Source organism: Aythya marila (genome assembly GCF_965140915.1).
Source record: "Aythya marila genome assembly, chromosome: 1".
Taxonomy (NCBI): Eukaryota; Metazoa; Chordata; class Aves; order Anseriformes; family Anatidae; genus Aythya; species Aythya marila.
Genome location: NC_139042.1, coordinates 203,343,119 through 203,369,217, shown reverse-complemented (window position 1 = coordinate 203,369,217; position 26,099 = coordinate 203,343,119). Strand labels below are relative to the sequence as shown.

The window sequence follows — 26,099 nt, the reverse complement described above, 5'->3', positions numbered from 1 at the left end:
AGGCAAGGCCGAAGAAAGCAATATTGGGCAGAGGATAAAGGACAAAACAGGGAGGGTTTGAGTGAGCCACACAAATACAAGAAGTCTTTACAGCACGTACCTTCAAGGTGAAGCCACATTAACCGTCCTTTAACTGAGGTGATCGAGGCAACGCATATCTCTGCAGGGTTCCTGGGGTTCACTGCCTCCAGCTTCATATTCTTTGTAAAACCACGACTGAAGGATGTCTGAAAGAGTCAAGGACCAACACTGGAACATGGCATTGCAGCACTGAATGACTTTAAATAGACAGTCTGCTGGGAAGCATAGCATTAGCACCTTCTGCTTTTTGCTCTAAGTGCAGGAGACACTGAAGAACCCAAAGGAATCAGGGTTTAAAATGGAGCTACCCTGGAAACGCCTATGAAAACGTCAATGATGGTGACAAATCAGGGAGCAATGCAATTCATGGTTTACACCAATCTCTAACTCCCTGAGACCGGAAGGAGGTTAATCCACACCAGCAAAGCCAGGCCAGAGGTGGCTGCAATGGTCCCCAAGTCAGTCAGAAGGAAAACACGGGGTCACAAGCTTGTGAGAATGCAACTCTGTCCCTTCCATGGTCCCCTCTCCCTTTGCTTAACTCAAGAGTTGCTTGGACTGTCCCAAGCCTTGCCCAGAGCACAGATCAGCCTCACGCCGCAAAAACCAGACCGGGCCAGGACTGCAGAAAAGCAGGGTGAGTTTGTTTAAATGCTCGTTATGTTGCCTAACAAGGAAACCTCATTTATCATCACACTGCCTCCTTTCACTGCAACTCAGTGCTGGAGGCTAATTTATACAGGATCAATGGCAAAACAGTTAGCTGGGAGTTTATTTTACTAAGCATTTGGTCATGTCAATCTATTTCATAACTGCCTCTCCTTGTTAAACATCCCCCCTGGGGAAACAGCTACAGCATACCCACTTCCAGCACCACGTCTGGCTGCACTAGGTGGGAGATGTGCCTGCAAAAAAGGCTTCTATCAAAGAGCTGCTCACAGACACGAAACAAATGGACCAACCTGGCAGGGAGGTAGCCCAAGCGACAACAGTAAGATTGCTTCTCTCTGCAGAGAACTTTGTTATCAAGAGTGAAAGAATAACAGACGTGTTCATCTGATTAATGTTTCTTTGAAAAAAAAAAAAAAAAGGAAAAAAAAAAAATAAGGAGAAAAAATAGTGCTTAGTCCTGATTTAATCTTTGGAGAATATTACACAGAGGCTATTTTCAAGGCTGCTGGTGTTGAGAGCACAGATCTATTACTTGAGAAAAAGGAAGGAGATAAAAAGTAAAGGGAGAGTGCTTGCAGAAGTGAAGATTTTCCACTGTATCAGTGCGAAGCAGCGCTGCCCACCTTTCCTCTGCACTTTCAAAAATCTTCACTTGAAGTCCTTTGAGGCAGAGGGTTTTGCACAGGAAGGTACAATAAATGGGGCAAAGAAAACCTAACTCTGATTTTATTCCCAACTCAAACTCTGTTGGTGGCACAGGTCTTCTGAATTCCTCTATAAGACGTTTTCAAGTCATCAGTTCACCATCTAAGGTTTATTCCAGGCCAGGCTTGGGCCACTATGGATGAGGAAGGCCACTTCACAGCCCCCATGTGCCATGCAGTAACATGGGTGGTGTGATGTGGGACTGCCTCCGCTCTGCTTCTGGGAGAGATGAAGAGCAGGGAATCTCACTGAATCAGGTCAGGACAAGAGTAAAATCATTTTTTTCTCTGTTAGAGACAGACCTGAAACACTTTTCTGGCTTCCTTCCTATGACAGACTCTTGGGGAACCTCCCAGAGTCTTGCTGCAGTTTTCCCGTGGAAGCAATCATGTTTTATGTGGTTTGGCAGGAGCAACACAGAGGCAAAAAGAGAGCTTACGTTTCTGAAGCACTGGTGAGGCGCCGCCTCCGCTCCGCACTGCTTCTGGTAATCGGCCCAGTCAAAGTCCTGGCCAGAGTAACCTGCAGGACAAGACAGAAAAAAAGTGCTATCAGCCACCGCTTCATGTCATAGGGAGAGCACAAACTGGATGCTGAGCAGACAACCTTTTGCATTTCAGCATCCCACCATGTCTCAGTGAAACGTGCAGGACCAGCAGAGCTCCCTGAATGCCCATTCATACATCCTGAGGGCAACGCCAGCACTCCTCCAGCACCCATTTCTGCATTTCCCTTTGAAAACTTCATGTCTTTATTAAAAAGCAATAAAACATATACACTTTCCTTATTTTCCCTTTCCAGTGACTATCTCTCAGGCTTTAATAAACCTGTAGCTACCAAGAAGTGCTACTGTCTCTGCTTTCCATGTGGGGCTAGCCATGGACCTCTTTCTCCTTCCTTTAGGTATCTGAAAGATGGAGCTGTGGAGAGAGACAACAAGGGTCCCTCAGCAGTCAACAAGAAGTGAGCCAGCAGAAACAGAAGCTGATCCATCCCATATCATATCACGAGATAAACCCTCCTCTCTCTCCATTGGTATGGATGTACCCTACACGACTGACTTGCCAGCAGCTCAGCATACATGAGCTGAATCCCACTGCAGTCAGCATGTTACCCAAAGTCATACAAGAACCTGAAGAACAGCAGGAAAATGAACCCAGAATTCCCAATTCCTAAAGTCTCAGCAATCAGATGATCTTTCCAGCTTCTGGTTCTAGGGAAAAATGGAAGGGACAGGGATTTACAGAGGCAGCTCTCAAACAATCCCATCACGGAGAGACAAAATCTCTGCTCATCCATACTTCTTTGTGGCTGTTCAGGCAATAAATTCCTGGGAAAGAGAAGTCTTTTTTTTTTTTTTTTTTGGTTGCTTTGTTTTGTTGTTTGCTTGATTAATTTTAATCTCTTTCTAAGCCTAAGTTTTTACGGTGTTTCTTATCACCAAGTGCTAACCCTGTCCAGGGCTCTGGGATGATGCTGTAATAACATTATTGCAGAACTACTCTCACTGGAAAGTTTCAGGAGTCATCTAAAGGCCAAATTCTCCCCTTAATCTCCCTGTCTGGCATTTCATCCTGGACTCAATCTTACAGAACATCCCTTAATGTCTTTTTCATTGACAGTCAAAAAGGGACACTCAAGATCAGATGGGAATGAATCATTTATGACAGTGAAAATTGTGATTTTTTTTGTAGGCAAGAAAGGACTGGAATACTGAGTTGTAGTCACTTATCCATCACCCAGATCCAAAAAAAGGATTTAAAAACTTTGAAAATGAAGTCCCAAGCATCCTGCTAAGATGCAAGTATCTGGGACAAGAGGAGCTTCTAAACTTAATGACTGCATTCCTAACAAACAAATTAATGAGATAAAGCCTGGAGCAGAAAGGGTCCTAAGATGCCTGTCTCAGTGGGACATGAACACGCAATAGTAAAACACAATAATGATAGGAAAGCTAGAAATAAACATGCACAGGGAAGTATAAAAGGGCCATCACTTACAGAGAATCTTCATTTTTTCCTATGAAAAAACTCCTTGTATTGTTTTCACATACATTTACAACCAATTCCTACAAGTGTTTTCTTACTGCTGCTTTTCCATCTCCTTTTTCCTCTCTAGTTATTTGCTTGCCAGATACTTTTCAGCTTCATAAAATGAAATGGGAAACAGGAGGAGAAGCACACATCCTATCAGAAAGGATTCATTTGATCACATACAGATGTTTGCAGAGCCAGTGCCTAGAGCTGTGTCTGTCATCCTGGGGCTCCTTGAAGAGTCGATGGAGAAGTAGGCAGATCTAGAGGTGATCTGTCTGTCCTCCCTCAGGAGGAGCAAAATCACTCTGCAAAAGTCCCTTTCACACTTCATTGACTCCAAAGGCAGTTATGATGATGGACTCGGATGGAGACAGCCACAGTGCAGTTATCCATACTAAGTAATACCAGGCTCACCCCATGATGCTCCCAGGGACCCAAAAACCTGCCCACACCCCGCATGTTCTCATGTCTCTGATTAAAACCCCTCATGAACAGCTTTTGACTCTTAATTTTGACAGAATGGATGGGAAAGGGTTTCGCACTGACACGCTGACAGGGTTTCAGCAGGGTATAAAAACCTTACAGTTGTCACACACAACCTGTTGGCTTGGTCATGCACTACGCAAATCTCTGCAAAACCCTTTGCTGGAGACTTCAGTTGGAACAAAACCCAGGAGGGCAGTTTGCTATAACTCACTTCAGCAGCCTAACGAGGACTGCTCCAAGAGGACCATACACAAGAATAACCTTCAACCAAACCTGGACCTCTTCACAGAGCCTCATGATGTAAGGTAAATGTGTGCCTGCCCTCATTAGCACATGGCATCCCCATACTGTTATCCTTTAAGGCTCAGCCCACATAATAACGTTCAAAGCTTGGCTTCAATGATTCACCTACTGCCCCCTAAACATGTACAACCTCATTGCGACTGCAATCTTGACTCTCAGCAGTTTAATCAGAAATAAATGTAACAATACAAACGTAATGGAGGTTTTGGAAATGGTATTTCCTTAGTAAGCCTCATAACTAAGAGTGCTACTGCAGTGTTTTTCCCCCTCTTAATAGCTCATAAAAAGGAACAATGGTTGCCACTCTAAAGGGAAGTGGTCTATAAATCCAGCTCCAATAAATATAAACAGTGCTTGTTCAATGTTTATACACCAGCAGTAAATGGGTATTCATTTTTGGCACTGTACAGGAAAATACTGCTCTCTGTTTCTAGTAGCAAATGTTTGCACCTCCTGTTCATGACTCATCTACTACATGTTTGGTTTCAACACAGGCCTGACAGGCAAAAAAGCAAAAGAACAGATATTAAAGAAATAAAGGACTCTGAACCCAAATATCCCAACCTGCCACACTGTTCTGATGAAGTTAAATCAGTTAATTTTAAAATCAGAGAACCTCCCTGTCAACCATAAATAAACCCAAATGAACAAGCCCAGAATACAGCAATGACACTTCCCACCAGGAGGAAAAAGACTTCTATGGTTTTCCCTTGTCATCTGCTACTCCATGGGAATTTTTTATGCCTTTCAACAAGGAGAGCCACTTAGACTACACTAAATTTTCTCAACATTGCCAAGCAGAAGAACTGTCAAATCCGCATTAAAAAAAATAAAATAAAAAAAAAGGTAATTCTGGATGTCCCAGAGCAGGTAGAACCATTTAGTGGTTTGAGTAGAAATGGTGGGATTCCCTCCTCCTTCTACAGACCAACTCAAGAGCAGTGTTGCAGCCCTCTCATATCAGCCCTGATTACTTCTTTATCCAAAGCTGATATTTTTTTTTCTCAGAGAAGACCTCAAACTTTCCATCTGCATTTTTTTTTTGTTCTTTGGTTGTCTTTTTCAGAAAGCACTCCAATGCCTACTCAGATTTTAGTAACTTGAAGTGTGTGTTTGCTAATGGAAGAGTTTTTTGACACTGTAAGTCCCAAGATGTATTTTGGGCATGCAGTCCCCATTCACACTAGAAGAAAACACATATTTAGTGCATCTATATACCACTTGCTGTGTACTTCTTTTAATAGCTTCTCTCCATGATGTCTGATCTGACAACAGAAAAGAAGGACTTTCTACACTTTCTCATCCCAGATAGACCCTAATCACCGGACATCACACCAAATGCTTCCCTTTCTGCTTAGACTTTACTGACCAAGTTGAGAAATATGTTAGGACAGGTAGAAAGATGCTACAGACACTTCTAAATACATTGGTGTCTAAAAGAGAGTGCACGTACACCTGACCCATAATACACCACCTCAGACAGGCTTTGTACCAGCATGGACTGGAAATTATTAGGCCATGACCTTTTAAAGAGAAATGTCTGGCCTATGGTTTACTTAAGTTAATTAGCTGGCCTGGGGGAAGCTGCATGTGAATTTGTGATGGAAAAAAAATAATCAAATCCATACAAAACAAAACAAGAAAACACCGAATTTACTTCCATTTTTAGCAACTTTTCTGGCCAGGGAGCACTTACACAGGTATTGTCATTACACTGAAATTTAAGCAGGAGGGAGATAAAGCATCCACAGAGTACATTTATTTCAGTAAAAGCAACAAATTAATCATAGATACACCATATACAGCTGCACGCACAGGGCTCCAGGATTTTGGTGAGAATTTCAAGTTACGATCTATGTAAGAGGACTCTGAATCTGACAGGGAATAACCCTTCACTTGCTTGGGATTAGCAGAAGCATATTTGTATGTGTGTATATATATGTATACACACATAATTTCCCCAAATGAAGACAAATATACATGTACACTACTTCATAGGATTTTTTTTTTGAAGCATTTCTTCTTCTCCCAAGCAATGCCATTTTTTGGCAAAAGTTCAACACCCTGACCAGCTTCAAAAATCCAAAATTCCAGAGAGCCAATGCATTTTGCAAGTGAATAAATATTGCTAAAGCACTGCAGGTGGTTGTCTGAAATTGGAAGTAATTAACTGCACTGCTACAAAGTTGGGAAATAGCACAGTTGGAGGCTGTTTCTCCTAGCTCTGACCTGAGGACTGCGCTGAATCTGTGCTCACCTGGATTTTTTTGAGACAGCTAAAGAAATGTCTACACACTCCTGGCAGGCAGTTATGAGCTTACTGGTGAGGCACAAGGTGATTTCAATACAGGAGATATTTAGATTTAGGAGCTTTGCTTCATCTCAGCATTGCACCTAGGGGGATACTGTAGTGGAGCTGCCTGGTTTGTCTCTAACATAATACGGCTTTTAATGCTCCTCTTGCGCTCTGCACACACAAAGCAGCAGCACGATGCTTTTTACAGGAATTTCCTAGGCTTCAGTGCAGCTTGCTTCAGAATTCAAAGCACATGGACATCAATCTATCAACAAGACACGTTTGCAGAGATGTTCATAGGCTGTTATAAGCCAGAACGGCCCCAGTGACTCAACAGAGATGCTCTGGCTGGAGATGCTTAACATGATGCTGTTTTAAAAGGCAGTAAGAGGAGGCTAGCTTCCTTAAGAGGAAAGCTGCAAATCATCAAGAAGGAATACAAACCCTTGGGAGGTGTGAGATTGACTCCGTTTTTAAGGCACCACTGTATTGGCAAGATCCCTAAAGAATCTGCATGGCAAAGCATTGAGATTTTGCTGGGTTCAGGTCTCAGGTCATCAATGGTCACTTGTAAATAATGATTGTTAAAAACCTAAGGGAAGAAAAAGAAGGAAACAAAATCAGATGTTAAATTTGCTGCAATACTAGCAAACACTGAAACAAACTGGAATCAAACTGCTCCTGAAAATAACCCCCAGTCACCTAACACTTGTTACAAAAGTGTTTCTGCCAAAGAGATCAAGGCTTGAGTTTTACAGATAGGTAAACTGAGGCAAAGGACAGCTCCCTCATCCAAGGTCATTCTGTGTGCCCATAGCTAAGCAGGGAATGGAGGCAACCCTGGAGACTCCATGGCCTTCCCCTCTCTTGCTTTGAGAGCGTGAATTAAATACCCGGATACCCTGACTGTTCAGCTGTTTTATTTCAAAGGATTTCCCAGATGTGCAGGGAAAATATGCATGCATGGAGAGAAGACAGGGATAAAAGAGAGATTCCCTATTTCTGCATGAAAGCGGTAGATGGACATCTTCATCCCAATCAGATCTAAGTGTATATATAGTCACCTAGTGATGCTGGTGCAACTGAAACAATTCATGAAGAAGGAAAATATTCAGATGACTTTTAAACATGCTTCTTAACGTGTTCTTCAGGAAATCAAAATAAATAAATAAATAAATAAATTCCTGATTTTTTCTAAATATGGTGGAAATCAGTAAGAATGTTCACAACCAGGCTCTTCCCAGCCATCCTGGCCAGGAGCTCACCTTGGTCACTGATGCAGGACAGATATGAAATGGCTCCCTCATATTCACCGCCTCCAGCTTCATCCCCACGGTGAAGAAGTGGCTTCGCAAATCAGCATGGTCCTGGGGAAAGAACAGCGAGGAGGAACAGGCAGTGTGTCAGCACCATCCACCAAAGAGGGGCCAATACTTTTGGAAATCTATTTGAAATGTCTCTGTGTGGGTTTTGTTACTCAGCTGATTACCAGATTACCTGCCCCCCAAATCCAGCTGGGTGCTTCTGGTCGACCTATGGGTGGAAGCAGCACAAGATGGCCCTAATTCACCCTGGGGGATGCCTGGCTCCTGCAGGGCACCAAATACAGACCTGTGCTGGTTTCCATGTACCATAAGAGGAAAGGTCATTTCTCCAACCAGACCCAAGGCAGAAAAGTGCAGACACTGAGCTTGGACCCAAAAGTTGGGCAATGAGAGAACACGGTGGTGGGAAAACACAGAGCTATGCTCAGGTACATGCCCATCAGAACACCTTCATCTGGGATCAAACCTGCCTGTGCCCCAAAAGCTGCACACAACAGCTTTGGGGCATCAGCAGGATGCAGTCCCAAAGCCCAGGAACAACCCAGGTTCGACTCCCTGATTTGCCACCAGTTTAGTGTTACATCTATCAAATTACTCAATCACTCATGACCTTTGTCTAATAGGCATATACACTGGCATCCTAATATCAAAGTAATGATCACATTTTGTGTTCATTTAACAAAAGTGTCCTACAGTATTTCTTAACAATCTGTGTTTCAGCCAAAACATGCATAAAAGGCAAAGCTGTTACATTTAAAACATGCACACACACACGCTGAACTCAAAAATACATGCAGAAAGCTACCTAATAAAGTGCTTAGCAGTGTCATTCCCACCTACATTCATTGCTACATGTACTCTTGTTCTAAAATGATTTTTTATTGATCTGGAGTTGTATGTCGTTGATCTTTCCTTCCCAAGAACTGTACTCGTTTGCAGACTTAACAACCTCTATTTTGGGATTGTACATTCCTGGTGCCATTAGAGATAAGGGGTTTTACAAGATCCTACTAAGGCTAAAGGAATAGTTGTTTTTATCCCACCTAGCTTTGCAATGTTATGGTGCCTTTTATGTGAGAACCAAAAAGCAGTCCAAAAAAAAGTATCTCAATGACTTTAGCTTCACAGCAGGGGAAGTATGTACTTACAGGGAAACTGAGGAAGATTTAGCAATAATGGTCCAAAGCACCAAGATGGAATAATGGCTGAGAAAGGAGCAGACATTTAGGAGTTCGAGTGTCCTGCAGCACAGCATCAGCTGTACTTGCAATTGCTGGCAGTTACTTCTGCATCACTGGAGTCCCAGCAAGCCAGGAGACCCATTTCTGGCAGTTTTACAATGTGACCGTTTCACTGAATAAAAGGCTGATTCAGGGAAGAGAATTTGGTTCCTTGTACATAGATGTTGCACAGTTTGAGGGATGCATTAGTCGGATGGGTTATCGAAATTGCCATTTTTACTACCAAAAATACTTCAGCTGGGAAAAGATGATGGCTGCAAAAATCAGACCTCACTGGCAGTGAACTTCAGATCTCCAAAGGCAGAAAGCACTTGGACTGGAGGGATGACTCCTTCCCTACACGAGGATCCACACCCTTAATCCTTGGGGTGAGGGTTGTAAAGAAAAGGCAACTGCACAAAACGTGCATCTGGAAGCAAGCTTACACTGCAGCATCTTCCCATCAAAAGATACAGGATTCAATTCACGCTCGCATCTGGCTTCACTACATAATAAGCCCAGATCCACCAAACTACTTAATCATGTTTATCTTTAAACATGCAAGTAGTTTCATCAACTTTGTAAGTGATTTGTTGATTGAGACCAAAATACTTAAAACCATATTGCTTCTCATTTTTATTTGAATCAGTTTCTTTGGTTCTGCTCCTTCTTTTTTACTCTGGCCTTTTTCGAAGGGGAAAAATAATTAAGTAGGAAAAATCATGAAGTTAATAACATTTAAAGCTATTTGTTTTACTTTTAAAGCACATCCCTTTTTGTCCATGTGCTATGTATCTTAGAATCAAATCTCCCTTCTCATTCAGTGGGGCATGTAAACATCTTTCCCATTAAATTAATAGCAAGAATAAACCCAAAGGGAAATCGTGGGATCTTAGGTATGTCTCCTTTTTAAGGCAGAAAATGCTCTTTGAAGCAGGAATGTACATTTGTTTCGAGAAGGGCTGTGGAAGCAAAAAGCTTGTCTGTGTTAAATGTCATTTTTGAGATGGAAAAGCTTTCATGGAGAAAAAAACCTTTGTATTGTACCTCTCTGGTCAGGGTCTGGATATTTGATCTCTTTCACATATTTGTTAAAGGGAAGCATCAAAATTTACCGAAAGAGCCTTAGATTTTTGCTGCCACAAAAAGAAAAAAGATCCCAATGCCGTTTTCTGGTTCTAGTGCTGGAGTTGTCTCAGCCAGCAGGGAATTACTTAGGATTTGGCATATGCTCCTCTTCAAAACTCCAATTAATTTACATAATTTCTAAGAATAGGTTTTACAGAAGTGAAGGCAAAGCTTTTAATTAGTATTAGACTCAAAGTGATACAGTGGATAATGAACTGCGCTCTCTTCCCATTATTCACACTGACAGGGAAGACGCCCGTTAAATAAAAGCAGCTGCAAGAAGAGAACCAAAGAGGTGAGACCTTCCCCTGGCTCGTCCCCAGACCCTGCAGCAGAGCAAAAGCAGTGCCTGAAATGTTTCTGGGTGGCAGAAACCAACCCTTTACAACTGTCCATGACATTCAAAAACTGCCTATGAGGATGTCACCAGACATTAATTTCTAGCAACTACTTCAAGCAAGTTTCAATTTGCTTTGCAATGGAGTCGAATAAGCCAGCTGGACCGTTTTATAGCCCCGTGCATGGTGAACCTCTACTCCTGCTGGGAGGCAATGCTTCCCAGAAACAACCCCACTGACCACACAGATTTACACAAGCAGCTAACCTGTCTAAGGGGCAATAGAAGTAACCTCCCAGCCCTCACTGCTGGTAAGCAGTCAAGAAAGCTAGCCCGACAAGCCACACTAACGCTGAGAAATCCCCTACAGCAAAGCAAAAATCACACCAAGGAAAGTACAATGAATTAACGTGGAACGAGCACCAGAGTTGCTCATTCAAAGGGTCACCATCTCTAACATGATGGATTACAGCCCACAATGGCACTTACAAGCAATGAATGGAAAATTGCAGAACCTTCCATTGAACAAACGTCCATCACTTACAGCCCAAACCCATCGGCAAAGCCAGGGTTGTCACAGCTCTCACTGCAAAGCCCAGGAAGCAATTCAATTCAGCCCCACTCTTGCCATTTGAGAACAGTGTGAGCTTGCAAAATTTGCAGTGGGCATGAGCTGCAACCTTCCAGGCTACCTGAAAGTCAGCTTTACTTCAACACTCATTTGCATCATTATCTGCATCTTCTTAAAATACATTTTACTGCAACCTTTCCACAAAAACATCTTTGCGAAAGCTCAGTGCAACAAGCACTGCTTCCCGTCATCCATCTGCAAGGCTGAATGCTGGAACAGCTGAAGGTCAAACAAGAAGTCAGCAATTGGGCTGGGAGAAGAACCAGGCTCCTAATTCCCAATCCTCTTCTTGAGGTGCTGAGAGAACTGCCTGACTTTCTCCTTCATAGCTAATGAGAGACAGGCAGTGCAGGTTTCAAAAACGTGAGGGTGACTTGGGAGCCTAAACGTCATTCCAAAAGAAGCCCCCAAACAGATTTACAAAAGTATTCAGACTCGAGGATATGGACAGGCTTTAGAGATGTACCTGTGTGGGTGATGTGCTTAATCCTAAAGAATACTCACTGACTTCCACTAAGCATTGGTCTTGAACTCAGAAATACATACTGCAAAATCACCATAGCTATTTGCCCTTTCTGGTGCCAACATACCTTGCTAAATCTGGCTTCTGAGTATTTCTACTATACAAACATCATTTAAGTGTAAGTAAACTCAAGTTTCTCCACATCACAGCAGTATTCTGGCTATAAAAGACTGGGGCTCAGGTCTTTTTACACTCCACTGGGCAAAGCAGAGAGCAGTGGGCCTTGGCTAAGCTGCTTTTGCCTGTGACATTTAGGGAAGCCATGCTATGGGCTGGTTCTGCTAGCTGTGTCCACAAACCCAAAGAAAGGTGTCTCCTTCTGGTTCTGAAATGCTCCTTCTTAGTCCATCCTCCTCACCATAAAACACTGGACTCATCTCGTTTTAAACCCAACAGCTTACACAGTATACAGATAAGGGGAAAAGGCTCATTTTCAAATACCTCCAAATGCAGGGTTCTTTTAGTCCAGGATAGTCACATTCACACCAATTATGAGAACTCAGAACTAAGCCTGAACGTTGAAAAGCTGCAAAGTTGAGAGGCTGAAACAGCAAACAATTAACGTATGATTGACCTGAGCCTCCTTTCATCCTCACCAGATGCAACAGTGTGAAACGGTATTCCCTTCAATCACCTCTCTCTTGCTTTCCCCTACTAAGGGCATAGAAGAAGCAGGCTCCATCTGGTACGACTGGAAACATATTATTTATTTCAGCTTTTGTTTTGAAAGAAATTGCTTCCCCCAGTGTTTTCCCTAATTCTCCACGATACTGGCTGCTTCTAATGGCCTAATTTTAATCACAAAGCTCATGTGTGGTAACCAGTCACACGCACAGCAATAGCAGTGGTTAAACTGCCTCTACGGGAATCTGGCATTTGTTTTTTAATTGAGAAAAAAAAAATAATATAAAGAAAGAAACCCTCCCAACTGCAACCCTTTGCATTATTTGCAGATGAATCAGTCTTGTTTGCGATTCATCAACTTCCTTTGCTGAACACGGAGCAATTTTCCCTGAAGATACGCTCTCTGCAGGGACACAGAGATCCCCCAGTAACACACAACAGGAGCAAATCGTCCCTCGTTTGGATGAGTGTGGTGGTGGGAAGACCAGCCTGGAGAGACGTCGGGTAGGATGAAGAAGAAAGGGTGATGAGAAGGAGGATTTGGAGGCTCTGTGACCCTGAGTGTGGCAGCCGCTACCCCCCTTACCTACCAAAGAGCCCCTTAAAAACCACAGATGCTTCTGCCTAGGACTGAATTTAGCCCTACAGATTTTAAGCTTCTCTTTTTGAATAAAAATAGTTACCATAGAAACAGCAACGTTGCAGAGTAGCCAGGCTAAATCCAAATACACCTTCTCCGTATGGCTCGGCCTGCTGCAGATGGCATTAGGGCAAAGATCCCCTCCTACACAGTGCATGCTTTGATTTGCCTGGGCGGTGGAAGCATGGGTGGCAGAGGTAAAAGAGACAGATAGGCATCCACTTTTTTCATTTTTTCAAATGTCTTACAGCAGAATTAATGCATTCAGCATCACCACACCATTTCTGGTGCTTGCTAGCAAATCTTTGTGTCATATGCATGGTTCCCATGTCACAGGTGGGAACGCTCACCTGCATGCTCAAAATGGAACCATCACTGGCTCTTTTCACACCTCTAAGTAAGAGGGGCAGAGTCCTCACAGGCACTTGCTTGGATGGAGTCTACCCTCAGTAATATAGCAGTAATTGCTATTGAGAAATCAGTGGGAATTTGTCGGAAAAGAGAGGATCAGAACAAGCTCAATGCACACTGTGGGTTGCATCCTTCTCACAAAACAGCTTTGGGACAGAGCTGACTTTTATTTTTTCTGGGAAAAATCATCCATCTGAAGACGGATGGTACACCCATCCCCTGCATGAGAACAGACTGGTTGCAGGTGCACATTGGGTCTTCTCAGTGGCAAACACTGCCATGGCCAAGGACATGGGAGGTGGAGGTCAGGTCTTCATGAACGAACTCCTCCACACTGAACTTGGATGCAGTAAGTAAAACAGATCAGGCCTTTTACTAACTTCTCACAGTCCCAAGAGACCTCTGGTATGTAATGGAGAAAGAAAACCATGTGTGCTAAACGTGCAGCTAGGAGGACAAAGAAGGCAGCAGGTTGAGGGACCTGGTTCCTACTCAACCCATCTGCTTTGCTTGAACTCCCTCCAGCACTTCTTTTCCTATCCTGACTTTCACACGGTACTGCCAAATAGACCCTTGGGGCTTCTCTGAAGGCAGGGCCTGGCATCTCAGACAGGGTTTGTCTTCATTCACCTCCTTGGAATGCTCTCCCTACCTGCTTCCTTGCACAGCCCACCATCAGGATGGATCTGCAAAGAAGTTAAAACTTTTTTTCCCCATCAAGTCTTTCCACCAGACTCCATCTCACCTGAGTGGCATCTTTGGTATTAGAGACATCCTTGCTCCCAAGGGCCAGGAAAGCAGTTTGTAAGGACCTTTGGGGGATACTCTTAATGATGGTCATTAGGTCTTACAAAGATAAATGGATTTAATGAGCTGAGACAGGATTGGGTCAAAAGATGGAGGCACATCCAAGGGGATGGGAGGCCATGCATGTCGCCCAGACAGGCAAAATGCAGCCAGGGAGAAGGGCTGACGAGTGCTATGGATGGGGAAGAACAGATGGAGTATAAATAATTTGGCAGTCTGCAAACTACACGGCAACTTGTGGGTTATTAAAGCACAGCATGCACCATGAAGGCCAGCCAAGCCATCGGTGCATGAAGGAGCTGGGGATTGCTAATGCTTGAATTTGGCTTCCACATGAAACCAAAAGCACGGCTGCTTTAACCTGCTGCATCAGCATGTGCCCACCCATTATGGGGGCTGAAGACAGAAAAACCCAGCTGGACTTCAAGTCCATTCATCCACTCAAGTCAGGATTGTCTGGGACAGATAGTCAAGGGCAGGAAAGTAGCCCTTGAGCCCTGAGTATCTCTTCCTTGCACTGAAACTTCTCTGTAAGACCAAAAAATAGAATAAAACACCATAAAACAGACAAATAAATTATTACTTTTTGAGAGATGTTGTTCTTAAAAAAAAAAAAGTCATAATCTTGAAAAAAATGTGCAATTCAGATTATGGAAAACAAACAAACAGATGTATTTGGGAGGGGGAAAATAAGTTCTGTTTAATATTTCTCATTTTAGTTTTCAATACAAAGAAGAGCCACCCAGTCTGGTGATGGTTGTTCCCTTCATCATCCTCCGTAAGAGAGAACTGTCCCAGATGATTCCTTCCATCCCATTATTTTTTTTTTTAATTTTTATTTTATATTTTTTTATTTTTATTTTATTTTTATTTTATTTTTATTTTACTTTTAGTATCAATTAATACCATTAATGATCAATTAATCATTAATTGATAATTAATAATTAATGCTGGGCTGGGGATAGTGTAGAGTAACAGGGTAACAGGTGTTGCTTGCCAGAGATAATCATTTCAAGTGGTTAAAACAAACAAACAAACAAAACAAACAAACAAAACAAAACAAAAGAAACACCAGAACAATTTTGGGTGGAGACAAGAGGAATGGGACCAGAAGCTATAAACCAGGAATCGGCCCTTGATAATCCCTCTCTCTCCTGAGCATCTGTGCTCTTCAAGCAGTTGAGCACAGCACAGGTTAGGGATGCGGCTCCATCCAACCTAGCCAACAGGAACCACTTTATGACGGGGAATTGTGAATAGGATGCCCATATGCAATATCCACAGAGAAGTGACAGGTAGCCCAATTCCTGGGCAGGATTTAGCTGCCCAAACAGAGGTGTTTGGGTGAGCTGAGAGACACCCAGGGATCCAAACCTGCACAGGGCCCACCGATATGGCACAGGAGGCCAGGGAGCACTTATTGGGGTGTCAGAGAAGATCCCCAGGACACTAATCCACCTCTGCCTGTGAAACCGAATCCCATGATCTATATCCAGCCTTAATCTTAACCAAAGTACAGGGATTTAAGTCTAAAAAGCACTTTTATTTGTAAATATTAGGATTTAAAGGCGCTGTTGTTGCAGTCTGGCTTACTGCTGCAAGGCCTCTCCTTAGAAAGCACCAACATGGCATCACTGAAGCAAACTCTGGTGTCACACAGCTTTAAAACTGGCCTCAGTGACAGTCCATTCACCTTTATTCACACCCAAAGCCTTGGCCATTTTCTCAGCTCTGAAGCCCGACCCATTTGTGACTGGCATTCAGCCAAGCATGGGGATCCCTACAGCACCCTGAAACCAGAGCAGGAACAGCAAAGGACACATTTCCCTAGGTTGCAGATTTTTGGAAGGATTTCTGATCCTAAACTATGCAAACACCCTTGAAGATCCAGTCTGTATTTAGTTTTCTTTAAGAATCAACATGTTTTCTAAGAAGCACAGAATGACAAAACAGCGGATGTGTTGCACAAAGCTTTTGTGAAGAAAAAACTTACTCCAGGAGGTGCAGTTTGCAAAACACTATGTTTAGTAGCTATATAATAGTGACATTTTCTGGCAGTTGAACATTGCGTTCCTTCTCAAAGGATCCTAAAGCGTTTTACAAATGCTTTCAACATATGGCCAAGTGTAAAACAGCACCAAAAAGAACTAAGATCCTGCTTGCAACCAGCTCGTAAGGTCTGGTGCCCTCTGCTTGGATGCTAGGAGGGGACTGGGCCTGCACTTTTACAAGGGATTTTCAGACCTGCTGAAGACCACCACACACAAGTCCAGCTCTGCCGTGCTGCTCAGCATTGATAATTCAGCCTCAAATCAATGGCATACAAGGTCTCAATCAGAATCCAACCCCATGGCACCAAAACCAAACTGCTTTTCCCCTGATAAACCCCTAAGAGGAGCCACTTTTCCCACCACAAATGCAGACCTGCTTTTCTGGCACCACCACCTGGGCCCAGTTTGACCGTGCACTAGTGACACTGCCCACAACCAAGCACAGCTCAAATAACAACAGGAATTTAAGTTGCAATCCAGTCAAAAAAGATGTGCACATGCTCTCCCTAGGGCTCGCTCATGTCCGTACAGCAAGCACACACTTACGCTCTCCTCACTGATGGATTTCTGTAGGGAAACGTGGAATATAATTGCTCAGTGGGCAGTTTACCATGTCTGCCAAAGTAAACATTTCCAGCTTTCCAGAAGACCAAGATCTTTAACAGTTGCCAGCTGTCAAACTCTGTGTTTTATATCTCATCTAACACATGACAGTTGTAGTAGCACGGTGTCCCCTGGCACTATGTACAGACATTATTTCTGTGCTGGTTTGGGGAAGAAAAAAAAGCAGGGGGTGACGACTTTGGATTCAACATATTTTGCTGGGATCTTCTGGGATTCTTTTTGAAGGTCCCCTGCAAATTTTGGCTCATCTTATATAATTAGAAAATGGTACTGTCATTTGGGCTAATAAGGCCTTTCCTTAACTCATGTTTAAGTCATAACTAGAGGAAGACGCGCTCACAGGCATGGACATCTCTCATATTTTAATCCATAGTCAACAGGCACAAGATGGGGTTGACTCCCCCTAAAAGAGGAGGACACACTGATGCCCACAGGCAAACCATTTATTCAGCCTCCTGCCTCCCCAGCACCAGAATCAGATTTAGGTAACACCAGACACTGAATTCAGCTCTCCTTTTACTCAGCTTTCATAGTACAATTAAAGAAGCTGAATTGCCTTATTCCTGCTTTTTTGTCATGCGTAGTTCTAGATTCTCTCTCCACTTGGGCTATTCAAGAATTGCAAGGCACTGCATTGTCTAAGAGGAACATCCTTGTAAGCTCCAACCACACCGCTTGTTCGCTGGAATTTGCTGAATTTAAATTTATGACCCTCATGCAATAATTAAAATAAATGAATATAAGTCTAGCATGCTGAGAAGAGGCAGCAAAACAGCTGTTAGTTATAAACCAGAAAAAAAAAAAGAAAAAAAAAAAGAAAAAAAAAAAAAAAGATGCTTTATAAGCCTCATCAGAAACATTCTTCACTCTCTCATATAGACAGGGATAAAATTTACACATTAGGCATTCCCTATTGTGATTTAATCCCTGCCCCACACAACGCATGTTTGATCTTGCAACTTCAAGCTTTAGTAGTTTGTGGGTTCAAGCACTGTATGAAATAAGCAGCAGAGAACCAAAACTCTCTGCACGCCATTCCCGTAACAACACGGGACTTCTCAAACCCACATCTGTTCTGAAAGCCCACAAACCCTTCCCACTTCTCCCAGTCCCACAGAGCTTTCCCATAGTGAGCAAATAAGCCACTGCCTCAGACATTAGCAAAGAGTTCCATAATTAATGTTGCTATCTCAAGGGTTTCTCAGCTGGACGAGGAGCATGAAATCCTCAAGGGATGCTGCCAGCAAGATCCTGCAGAATGGGCAAAGGCAGCACCGGGTTTTGTGATGCACCAGGGGGATGGAGCATCACAGTAGCTCCATCGCACCACAGCAAGGCTGCACCCATTAAAAAGCAGCTAGAAATCAGGATTATCTGGAGCAGTCGTGATTAATAGCAGTGCGGATTTGGACGGGATATTAAAGCTGGTGCCTCGGGGCTGAAGTACATCTCTAACTATTAAAAACCAGACTGAGAAAAAAAAATGACATGGGAGGAAAATTATCTCCTACTTCCACTACAGGTCCCTGAAGGAGGTTTCTCTGCATCATGGCTTGCAATCAGATGAAAATCTGGGTGCAAGGCTCAGAGAAAGCTGGCTAGTTTATGCCCACTTTCAAAATCATAGCCCTGTGCTATCATGGGCTGTGAAAACTTAGGTCTGCAAAAAAAAAAAAGATGTTGGAGAAATAGGGATGTTGGAGAAATCCTTGCTGATCACCCCCCTCCCCAGCATCTATTAAACTTTGATGGCAAGAAATCAGGTGTCAGGGCAGAGAGTCCACACAAGAGCAGAATTTCATTTTATACAAACATCTCACTTGTGACCTTTTGTATTAGAGCAACAGCATTTCCTGCACAAGCTTAACATAAACTGCTAAACACCACGTTATTTATTCACCATGTAACTGAAGAAAAATGTGCATCTTTTACCTTGAATACTTCCATTGGAAGAGGAAAATTTGCTGCATCAGTAAGGGATTTTTCCAGAGCGCATTTCCACTCAGATACAGTCTTCAGAGAATAGATATCTAAAGCAATGATAACAACAAAAACAAACAAACAAACAAAAAAACACAAGACCAAGAGGTGACTGTTTGGGAATCAAACATTTTTGAAAGACTTCAGTTCCCATGCCATAAGAATGGATAGTCCAAGTGAAATGAGCAGTGTGTATATCCCAAGCTGTACAGCATGGATAAATTGAACGCAAAAGCAACTAGCAGGGGCACATCTGAGGAAGACTGTGTTTTATATCCTGGAGTAAAACCCAGGAAAATGCACATCCTTTATTTTCTGTTGAGGAAACATGAACCATACTGTCTCATTACTTGAAAATAACAAAAAACTCCTTTGATTTTCAATTCTCGAAATACCTGATGTTTTCCAGTTTGAGGACCCTCAGGTTTTCAGCCAATATTAATTATATTTGAACAAAACCAGAAATATCTTTAACAATGCTTCTGTTCATTGGAAAAGTCATTTTTTAAGTGCAGGTTTGTTTTTGTTTTGTTTTGTTTTGTTTTTCTTGTGTTTGTTTTTTTTTGGAGGGGGAGGAACATTTCAGCTAGATCACTACACTGACATATTTCTTGGTGCCACACTGAAAGCAGAGCACCGCACCAACTCAAAGACATACACTTATGAATTCTAATCATTACACTTTTAGGCAGCGTCTTTGTGCAAATTCACATTGCCTTCAGTGAGTTTCCTTAAATAGGTTTAATATTATTAAATCATTGTATTAGCAAGCCCTTTATGGTTCAGTGCAGTGAAATGCCTATGAATCATCAAAGGAAACAATGTAGGAAACAATACTATGATGAAGAACATTATATTGGATTTACTCCTGCCCTAGAAAACATATTGTTATCCCGCACATAACAAGTTATTGCAGAACATTCATATCAAGGTCTTAAAGAGACAAGATAGGTAGACAGATTGCAGCAATTATTAAAATGGAAATGAACATTTACTTATTAATAACTTGAACCTTGATACAGAGTGAATAGGGTGAAGCTTTGCTTTTGTCAGTTTGGCTTCACACACAGCACAGTTCAGTTTGGTCCAATTTGCATTTAAATTCTGTACATCTAGTAACCATATATATTTGCTGGCTAGCAAAGATTTACTGTTGTATTTTACAATTCTGAAGGAGGAAATAAAAGATATATATATATATATAAAGGAACTGGCAAGCACTGTTTCCACCTAGCACTGTCAGTAGAAGAGAATTTTATGCTCTGATCTCAATAGATTTAAGACCTTATCAAAACAGGATTTGCAGAATCACTCACTGAAAGTGGATGTATTTATTCTTCCACTATATCAAACCTTGCTACTTCAGACAGACATCAAGGATATGCATATGAATTTAAATACGCTTAAAAGGAAATGTTAACCTTTCATGGCTGTACTTTAAATTTCTCAACTGTTTGGTTGTTAATGGGAATATACTTTTCAAGTCTTTGTTTACAGCACATGCAGCCATCACAAGTATTAAGAAATGTGCTCTTTATCTAATTGTTCATTACTTTATAGTCCTGTTTCACCAGTTCTCCCTTACTTGTAGGGGACTTGATTGGGCTGACATGCTGGGAGGGAAATGACCCACCTTGTTTCTCCCTTTTTAGCTTAAATGATGCCAAATAGGGAAATATTAAGTCACAATTTTGCCTCAACTTGTAGCTTCAACCAACAAAAAGTCCAAGTTCTGGAAAACGCAGCTGGATGTTTGCCAGACAGAGCCAGCTGATAACAGACCTTCATTTTTCACCGTGGGGGCAGTGAAGCATGGGAGAAAAGAAGAAAGTGGCATTTTGGGCGACTCTCTCATGCGCAACCATCAGAGAAAAGAGGCAGCAACTTCTTTGGTGTCAACAGGCTTTGAAAGATTAAGACAACCTCAATCGTTTCAATAACCAGCAAGCAGCATCATGTGCACGTTTCATTAGACAGTGGCAGTTAGCTTATGCTGGCAAGTTTATGGACACTAAATCGCACGGTTAAAGGAGCATAAAGCATTTTGTTTAAGTGATAGTGTTGCAGGTAATTGAGCAGAGTGTACTGTGTCAATTTGTATTTAGGTTAACAAGGAGAAAGCAATTAAAATGACTGCCAATTTGTCTTTAAATAGGAAGCAACATAAAATGAGACGATCTCTTCCTGCACAAACAGTTCGGGCTAGACCATCGGTGGCTCTGTGTCAAGTGGTCTCTGCCAAATTGAGCTAGCAAGGAGGCTTGTCTTGGATTCAAATTTACATCTGAAGGAAAAAATATGGTAGGATCCCTTTGCCACAGTCAAAAAGGGCTTTCAGGATATATAAAGCCACCACAAGTTCCCATTTGGGGGATGCAGCAATGATGCTATTTCCTAAGGACTCTCTTGCACGTTTTTGTACAATGAGTGTACAATCTTTGTCAAAGATTGTATGGTCTCAGAAAAGAGACCTCTCCACACAGAATGGTGTAGACATTTGGATCCATGGGAATTCTTTTATAGAAGGATGCGCTGCATCTTGAAAATCTGGCCTCAGACTGCTGAGCAAAATGAAATTCAACTTGTCAGGCACCAGCGGTGGATCAACACAGCAAAACCACAGCCCAGACAGATTGGGAAATAAAGCTAATGGTGCATACACAGCATCCAAGTCAGGGGTGGGTAAGGCACTATAACAACCTGCAGAGCTGATCTGCAGCTGAACAGCCTCACTTGATAGCAACTGAGCTCTCAGCTTGATTTGGGAGGAGTCATATGCCCTCAGCATCTCTTCGTAGGAGATGCATAGTGGCTTTTATACACTCTAAAGCTGTTCCAGTTTTCCATCCAGCAGACATCTCAACTGGCTTCAGAGGTTCAAAAGGTAGACAATGAGCTTTGTGCTCTTTCCTTTTCACCCTGTGAGTGGAAACATAGGCTTATGAAGATGTTATTTGCCAGGCCTGTCTTAGGCACTCCCTTTCTCTCCACTGATCATAACGAGAAAGCAATAGCTCACAGTGAAGCATCATTTCAAGGCCTACATGATGGTAAGCAAATCTACTAAGTAAAGGTAAGTAAGATAAGTAGAAAGACCAAAATATTAACCACAGATTATTTTCCTAAGAAGTTCCATAATGGTGATGCCAAAGGTCTTTGTAGTCCAAACACTGTTTACTACAGAAGTCAGGAAGGAGGTAAGCAGACAGGGACATGTCCCTGGCACAATGTCCTGGTCTGGCATCCTTATGAAATCACATCCTGTGACAAGACTGTGGTTTAGTAGCTTCGTTCCTGAGTTTCTTCAGTGTTTTCTGCTGCCCAGCACCTTACCCTGACAATTCACTACTGCTCACCTATCTCCTTTCTATAACGGATAAGCTTTAGTCATCTTTTACACTTTATGAACACATTGATGTTATGTGGACTTCAAATGGCCAATATTGTCCACTATGTCAGAAGTGGAACAGCCAGCATTCCGGCCTCCAGAGCTCCACTGGATTCCCATTTCTGACTGGTTACTCCTTGGAGTGCAGAGCCTGACAACTGTGTAGCCCAGAGGGGCAGGGGTAGGTCAAAAAAGATCCTTGGGGGAAGTCTTCAGGAGGACAGGACTCATAAGAAAATTGAAAGGTTTAAATCCAAAGGGTTTCATCTCAGCAAACACCAGTGAGACACTCCCTAGATATGTATTTACCTATTTAAGTAAATGGAAGGTAGGAAGAAGATTTGGACTGTTGAATTCAGTAATAATAATGCTCACTAAAAGGTGAATGGCTAGAGAAATGCCAAGGAGAAGAAAAAGATGCTAGATGAAAACATGAAATACATTTAAAAAGCAGTTAAATCAAGGAGAGGGAAGAGAAAACATAAACAATTTCATCAAATAAAGAGACCAATAACAGGTTTAGAGATAACACAACTGGGAAGACAGGAAAAAGAAAAAAAAAAAGGAAATAAGTAGAGAAGGAAACAATTGGATAAAAGGAAGAGTAAAAGGGGAATGGAATCGACAAAGAGGAAACACATATATAGTTGTGGCTATTTCTATATTGATTCATCAAACCTACATAGGCTAAGAGAGTTCAGAGACAATCAATGAAAAGGTGTTTCTCTGTAACACAAATTCTCTGTGAAATAACAGAGTGAATGATATTCATGCTTTCCAACATTCACATCTGATTTAGAAGTGATGGGGACCATTGGTTCCCACCTATCTTTGAAGAAAAACACACACACTTCCAAAAGCATTCAAGATCCCAAATTAGACCCAAGACCCATGGAAATTTGTAAGCAGCACAATTGCACGTATCAGGGTAACCACTCTGAATCAGGTGCAATGGAGAAAAGCCACATCAGAAATATCTGTCCAAAGAAAAGCTACCTTTCTTCCATCATTAGACACCCACAGGAAAGCTTTGCGTAAGGCAAAAGCAAATTGAAGCACAGACCTGGCCAACTTGCCCAACTACACAGGAAAACGTGGAGGTCTGCTATGCCAAAAGCTATGCATTAACCAAGACAGTACTTCATCTATCAGAGTCCAACTCAGTGGTGCAGACAGCTAGCAAATGTAGGCCATGCTCCACAAGACTTGGCAAACAGCTTTGGGGCCCCGAGTATAAGCTACAGCCCTATGAAAAATACATCGGCTGCACATTTTGTGCCCCAAAGCAGACCACACATTCAGCAGGCAAGACTGCCACGTTTAACCAGATCACTAACTCCACGAGAACTCTCGTCAAGCATCTTAACTTGACCAACTCAACCAACTCAAGCTACACCAACTGAGTCACACACCCTGTGTAGAGAAAAACCTAATTTCCCAGAAGCTTTCACAAAGTTTTGACCAATACTGTTAGTGTAATGCAAAAAATCCACCATTCCAGTCTTCTGACACAGTAATGTGGTACAACCTGCATGGAATCACATCTCCATACCCAGCTCCAGACCGTGACAGTAAGCACCTCTGAAATAATTTCTCCAGGAGGCCACAGCCTCTGCTGTGGTCCCAAGGCCTTAACTGACTTGTTAAACATTAGTGATCCTTAGTTTTTCCCTACACCCAGAGCCTTGCACTCCTTGCCCCACCAGGTTGATCCTGCTCCCTTTGCTCAACCCAGTCCCAGTATTTCAAGTCTGATTCCAGCTGACCCCAAGGCCTACTCTTGGCCAGCCTCCTGGCTTAGCCTTCATGTGCCCGACTCTGTCCTATGAACTTGTCCTTGGATTTGTGACTTCTGACCCCACGCTCACTTAACTGTAATCCCTATCTCCCTCCTTCCAACCTGCTTTGGATTAAACTCAGCTCCGAAGACCTTCTTCTCCAAGTTGCAGTCTCCTGATATTCAGTCTGGTCCACCACACTTGCAAAGACTTTGCTCCCTTGGAGAAAATTCAAGACAAAACCTGTGGTCTTGTAAACATTAAAGATGCCATCTACCACTTACTTAAAGGAGTAATACCTTACTTTCTAGCAACACACACCCCATAACTCCTTGATGGGCAGATTAACATAGACAGGCAGACAAACCCAGCCCCATTCCACTGCACTTTCTGAGCTGGTTACACACAAGGCAGGTCTCACTTGGCAGCTGTACAGCCATGTCACAGCAGAATATGAAAGACGTGCTTTAAAGGGACCATATAGATCTCAAAGCATTTTCTCCGGCCCCAAGAAATTCCATGGAAATCCACTGCTAACCAAGAGAAACGTGCATGACCATAGAAAGAACGATTGGCAAGAGGTCTCTGGGTGAAGGGAAAGCAAATGCTGAGAGATGTCATCTAGAACTTGATTTGGCAAGTAGAAGACTTCTTCTAGAAGCTGGATCCGATGATCCATGTGGGTCCATTTCAGCTCAGCATATTCTGATTCTATAAATCCTAGCATCCTCCTCTAGGATCACCAAAACACTACTGAAAAGAGGTGCGCAAACAGACACAACCTTGGACCATCTCTATCAGCTCTGCCTCTTGGTGCACAAAGCTACTCTTACTGCACACTGCTTCCTTTCAGGAGTGAACTACACTAAACAGAGTTTATTAAATATATTTAATACAGCGTACGTGACCCACTTTAAACCCAAATCAGATGGCTCTCACATATAATCCGTATTCCAGTTTAAAACTACCATCAAAGCAACATGAATGCTGGAGAAAAGGAAATGGGTTGCACAAGTATCTTAAAGCATCACTAAATAACTCAAAATAAGACAGTATTTTGCAAAGGCTTTTTACCTGCAGGTGGGTCCATTCTGTATTTATTCTCTTGACACCAACCGACTGGTCGAAGTCTGCAATCCAAGTAAAACAACCACTGGTCATAGGATTCAGTCTCCTCCAATCCCACATAGCGAAGGCGTAATCTTCCTCCAACATTTTCAACCACACTAACTATCCAGTACTGAAAGGGATTCTGGGAATCCTGCAGCTCTATTAAGGAATCAACTGTAATGAGGTCTACAGGGTTTTTTCCTCGCAGAGGCTGTTTGAATAGAAGCAAAACTCCTTATTTTAAACTTTATTTGAAGACTTCTCAAGGAAACAGATGACAGCAGAAGATTATTTTTGTTTTTCACACCATCATCCAAGCGATCAGCAAACAGTCTGTTCTTCTTCTATTTTACCCAATGTCTTCCAAGTGCAAATTCAGAAGTAAAACAGAAAACAACAGTTGTGCTAATTTCTCAACCGACATCATCAACAACAACAAAAAAAGAATAATAAAAGGTGGAACAGCTCATAAGGCACATCCACTTAGGATGTTCCTGAACAACTCAAAGCCCAGTTATACTGGAGGATTTCAAACCAAATTCTCATCAGTTGCAGCTGGTAAGAACCAGTCACCAGATTGGACACCAGTGTTTACCTAAAAGGCAACTACTTTGGGCAGGACACTGAAATTCCCTTCTGTACACTGATCTTTCCCACTAAAAAATAAAAATTAAAGTATCTTGCTCCTACTGACATGTAGAGCAAATTATTCCCACTGTGATAGATGCAAGAGTCTACGGTGGTTACTCCAAAGCTCATGAAAGCCAATAGCAGTCTCCCACCACATCAGTTGGCCTTGGGATCACAGCCCAGCCACACAGCATTTCATGGGTCAAGCCAATGAATGAGGTCATTTGCTCACACACAGTATTTCCTGTGATCCCAGTCTTTCAACCATTTACACGTGTGCTTAATGTTACACCTGCAAAGCTGCCAACCACAG

General features: G+C 42.5%; 1 protein-coding gene across 5 annotated transcripts in view; it reads right to left on the bottom strand.

Annotated features, from left to right (window-relative positions):
• The window catches only part of SFMBT2 (Scm like with four mbt domains 2), a 180,711-nt gene that overhangs the window by 102,016 nt on the left and 52,596 nt on the right, over positions 1-26,099 (bottom strand). For all 5 annotated transcript variants that reach the window (XR_014319395.1, XR_014319396.1, XR_014319397.1 and 2 more), the window contains exons 6-11: positions 25,121-25,367; positions 18,833-18,930; positions 7,845-7,946; positions 7,024-7,171; positions 1,898-1,980; positions 101-227 (exon numbers count right to left, since the gene is read on the bottom strand). Coding sequence is in view for 2 of the 5 variants with exons in the window: in XM_082783944.1 (XP_082640070.1) it covers positions 101-227; positions 1,898-1,980; positions 7,024-7,171; positions 7,845-7,946; positions 18,833-18,930; positions 25,121-25,367 (805 nt within the window). In the remaining 3 variants the exon portion in view is untranslated. The remainder of the gene's footprint in view (positions 1-100; positions 228-1,897; positions 1,981-7,023; positions 7,172-7,844; positions 7,947-18,832; positions 18,931-25,120; positions 25,368-26,099) is intronic.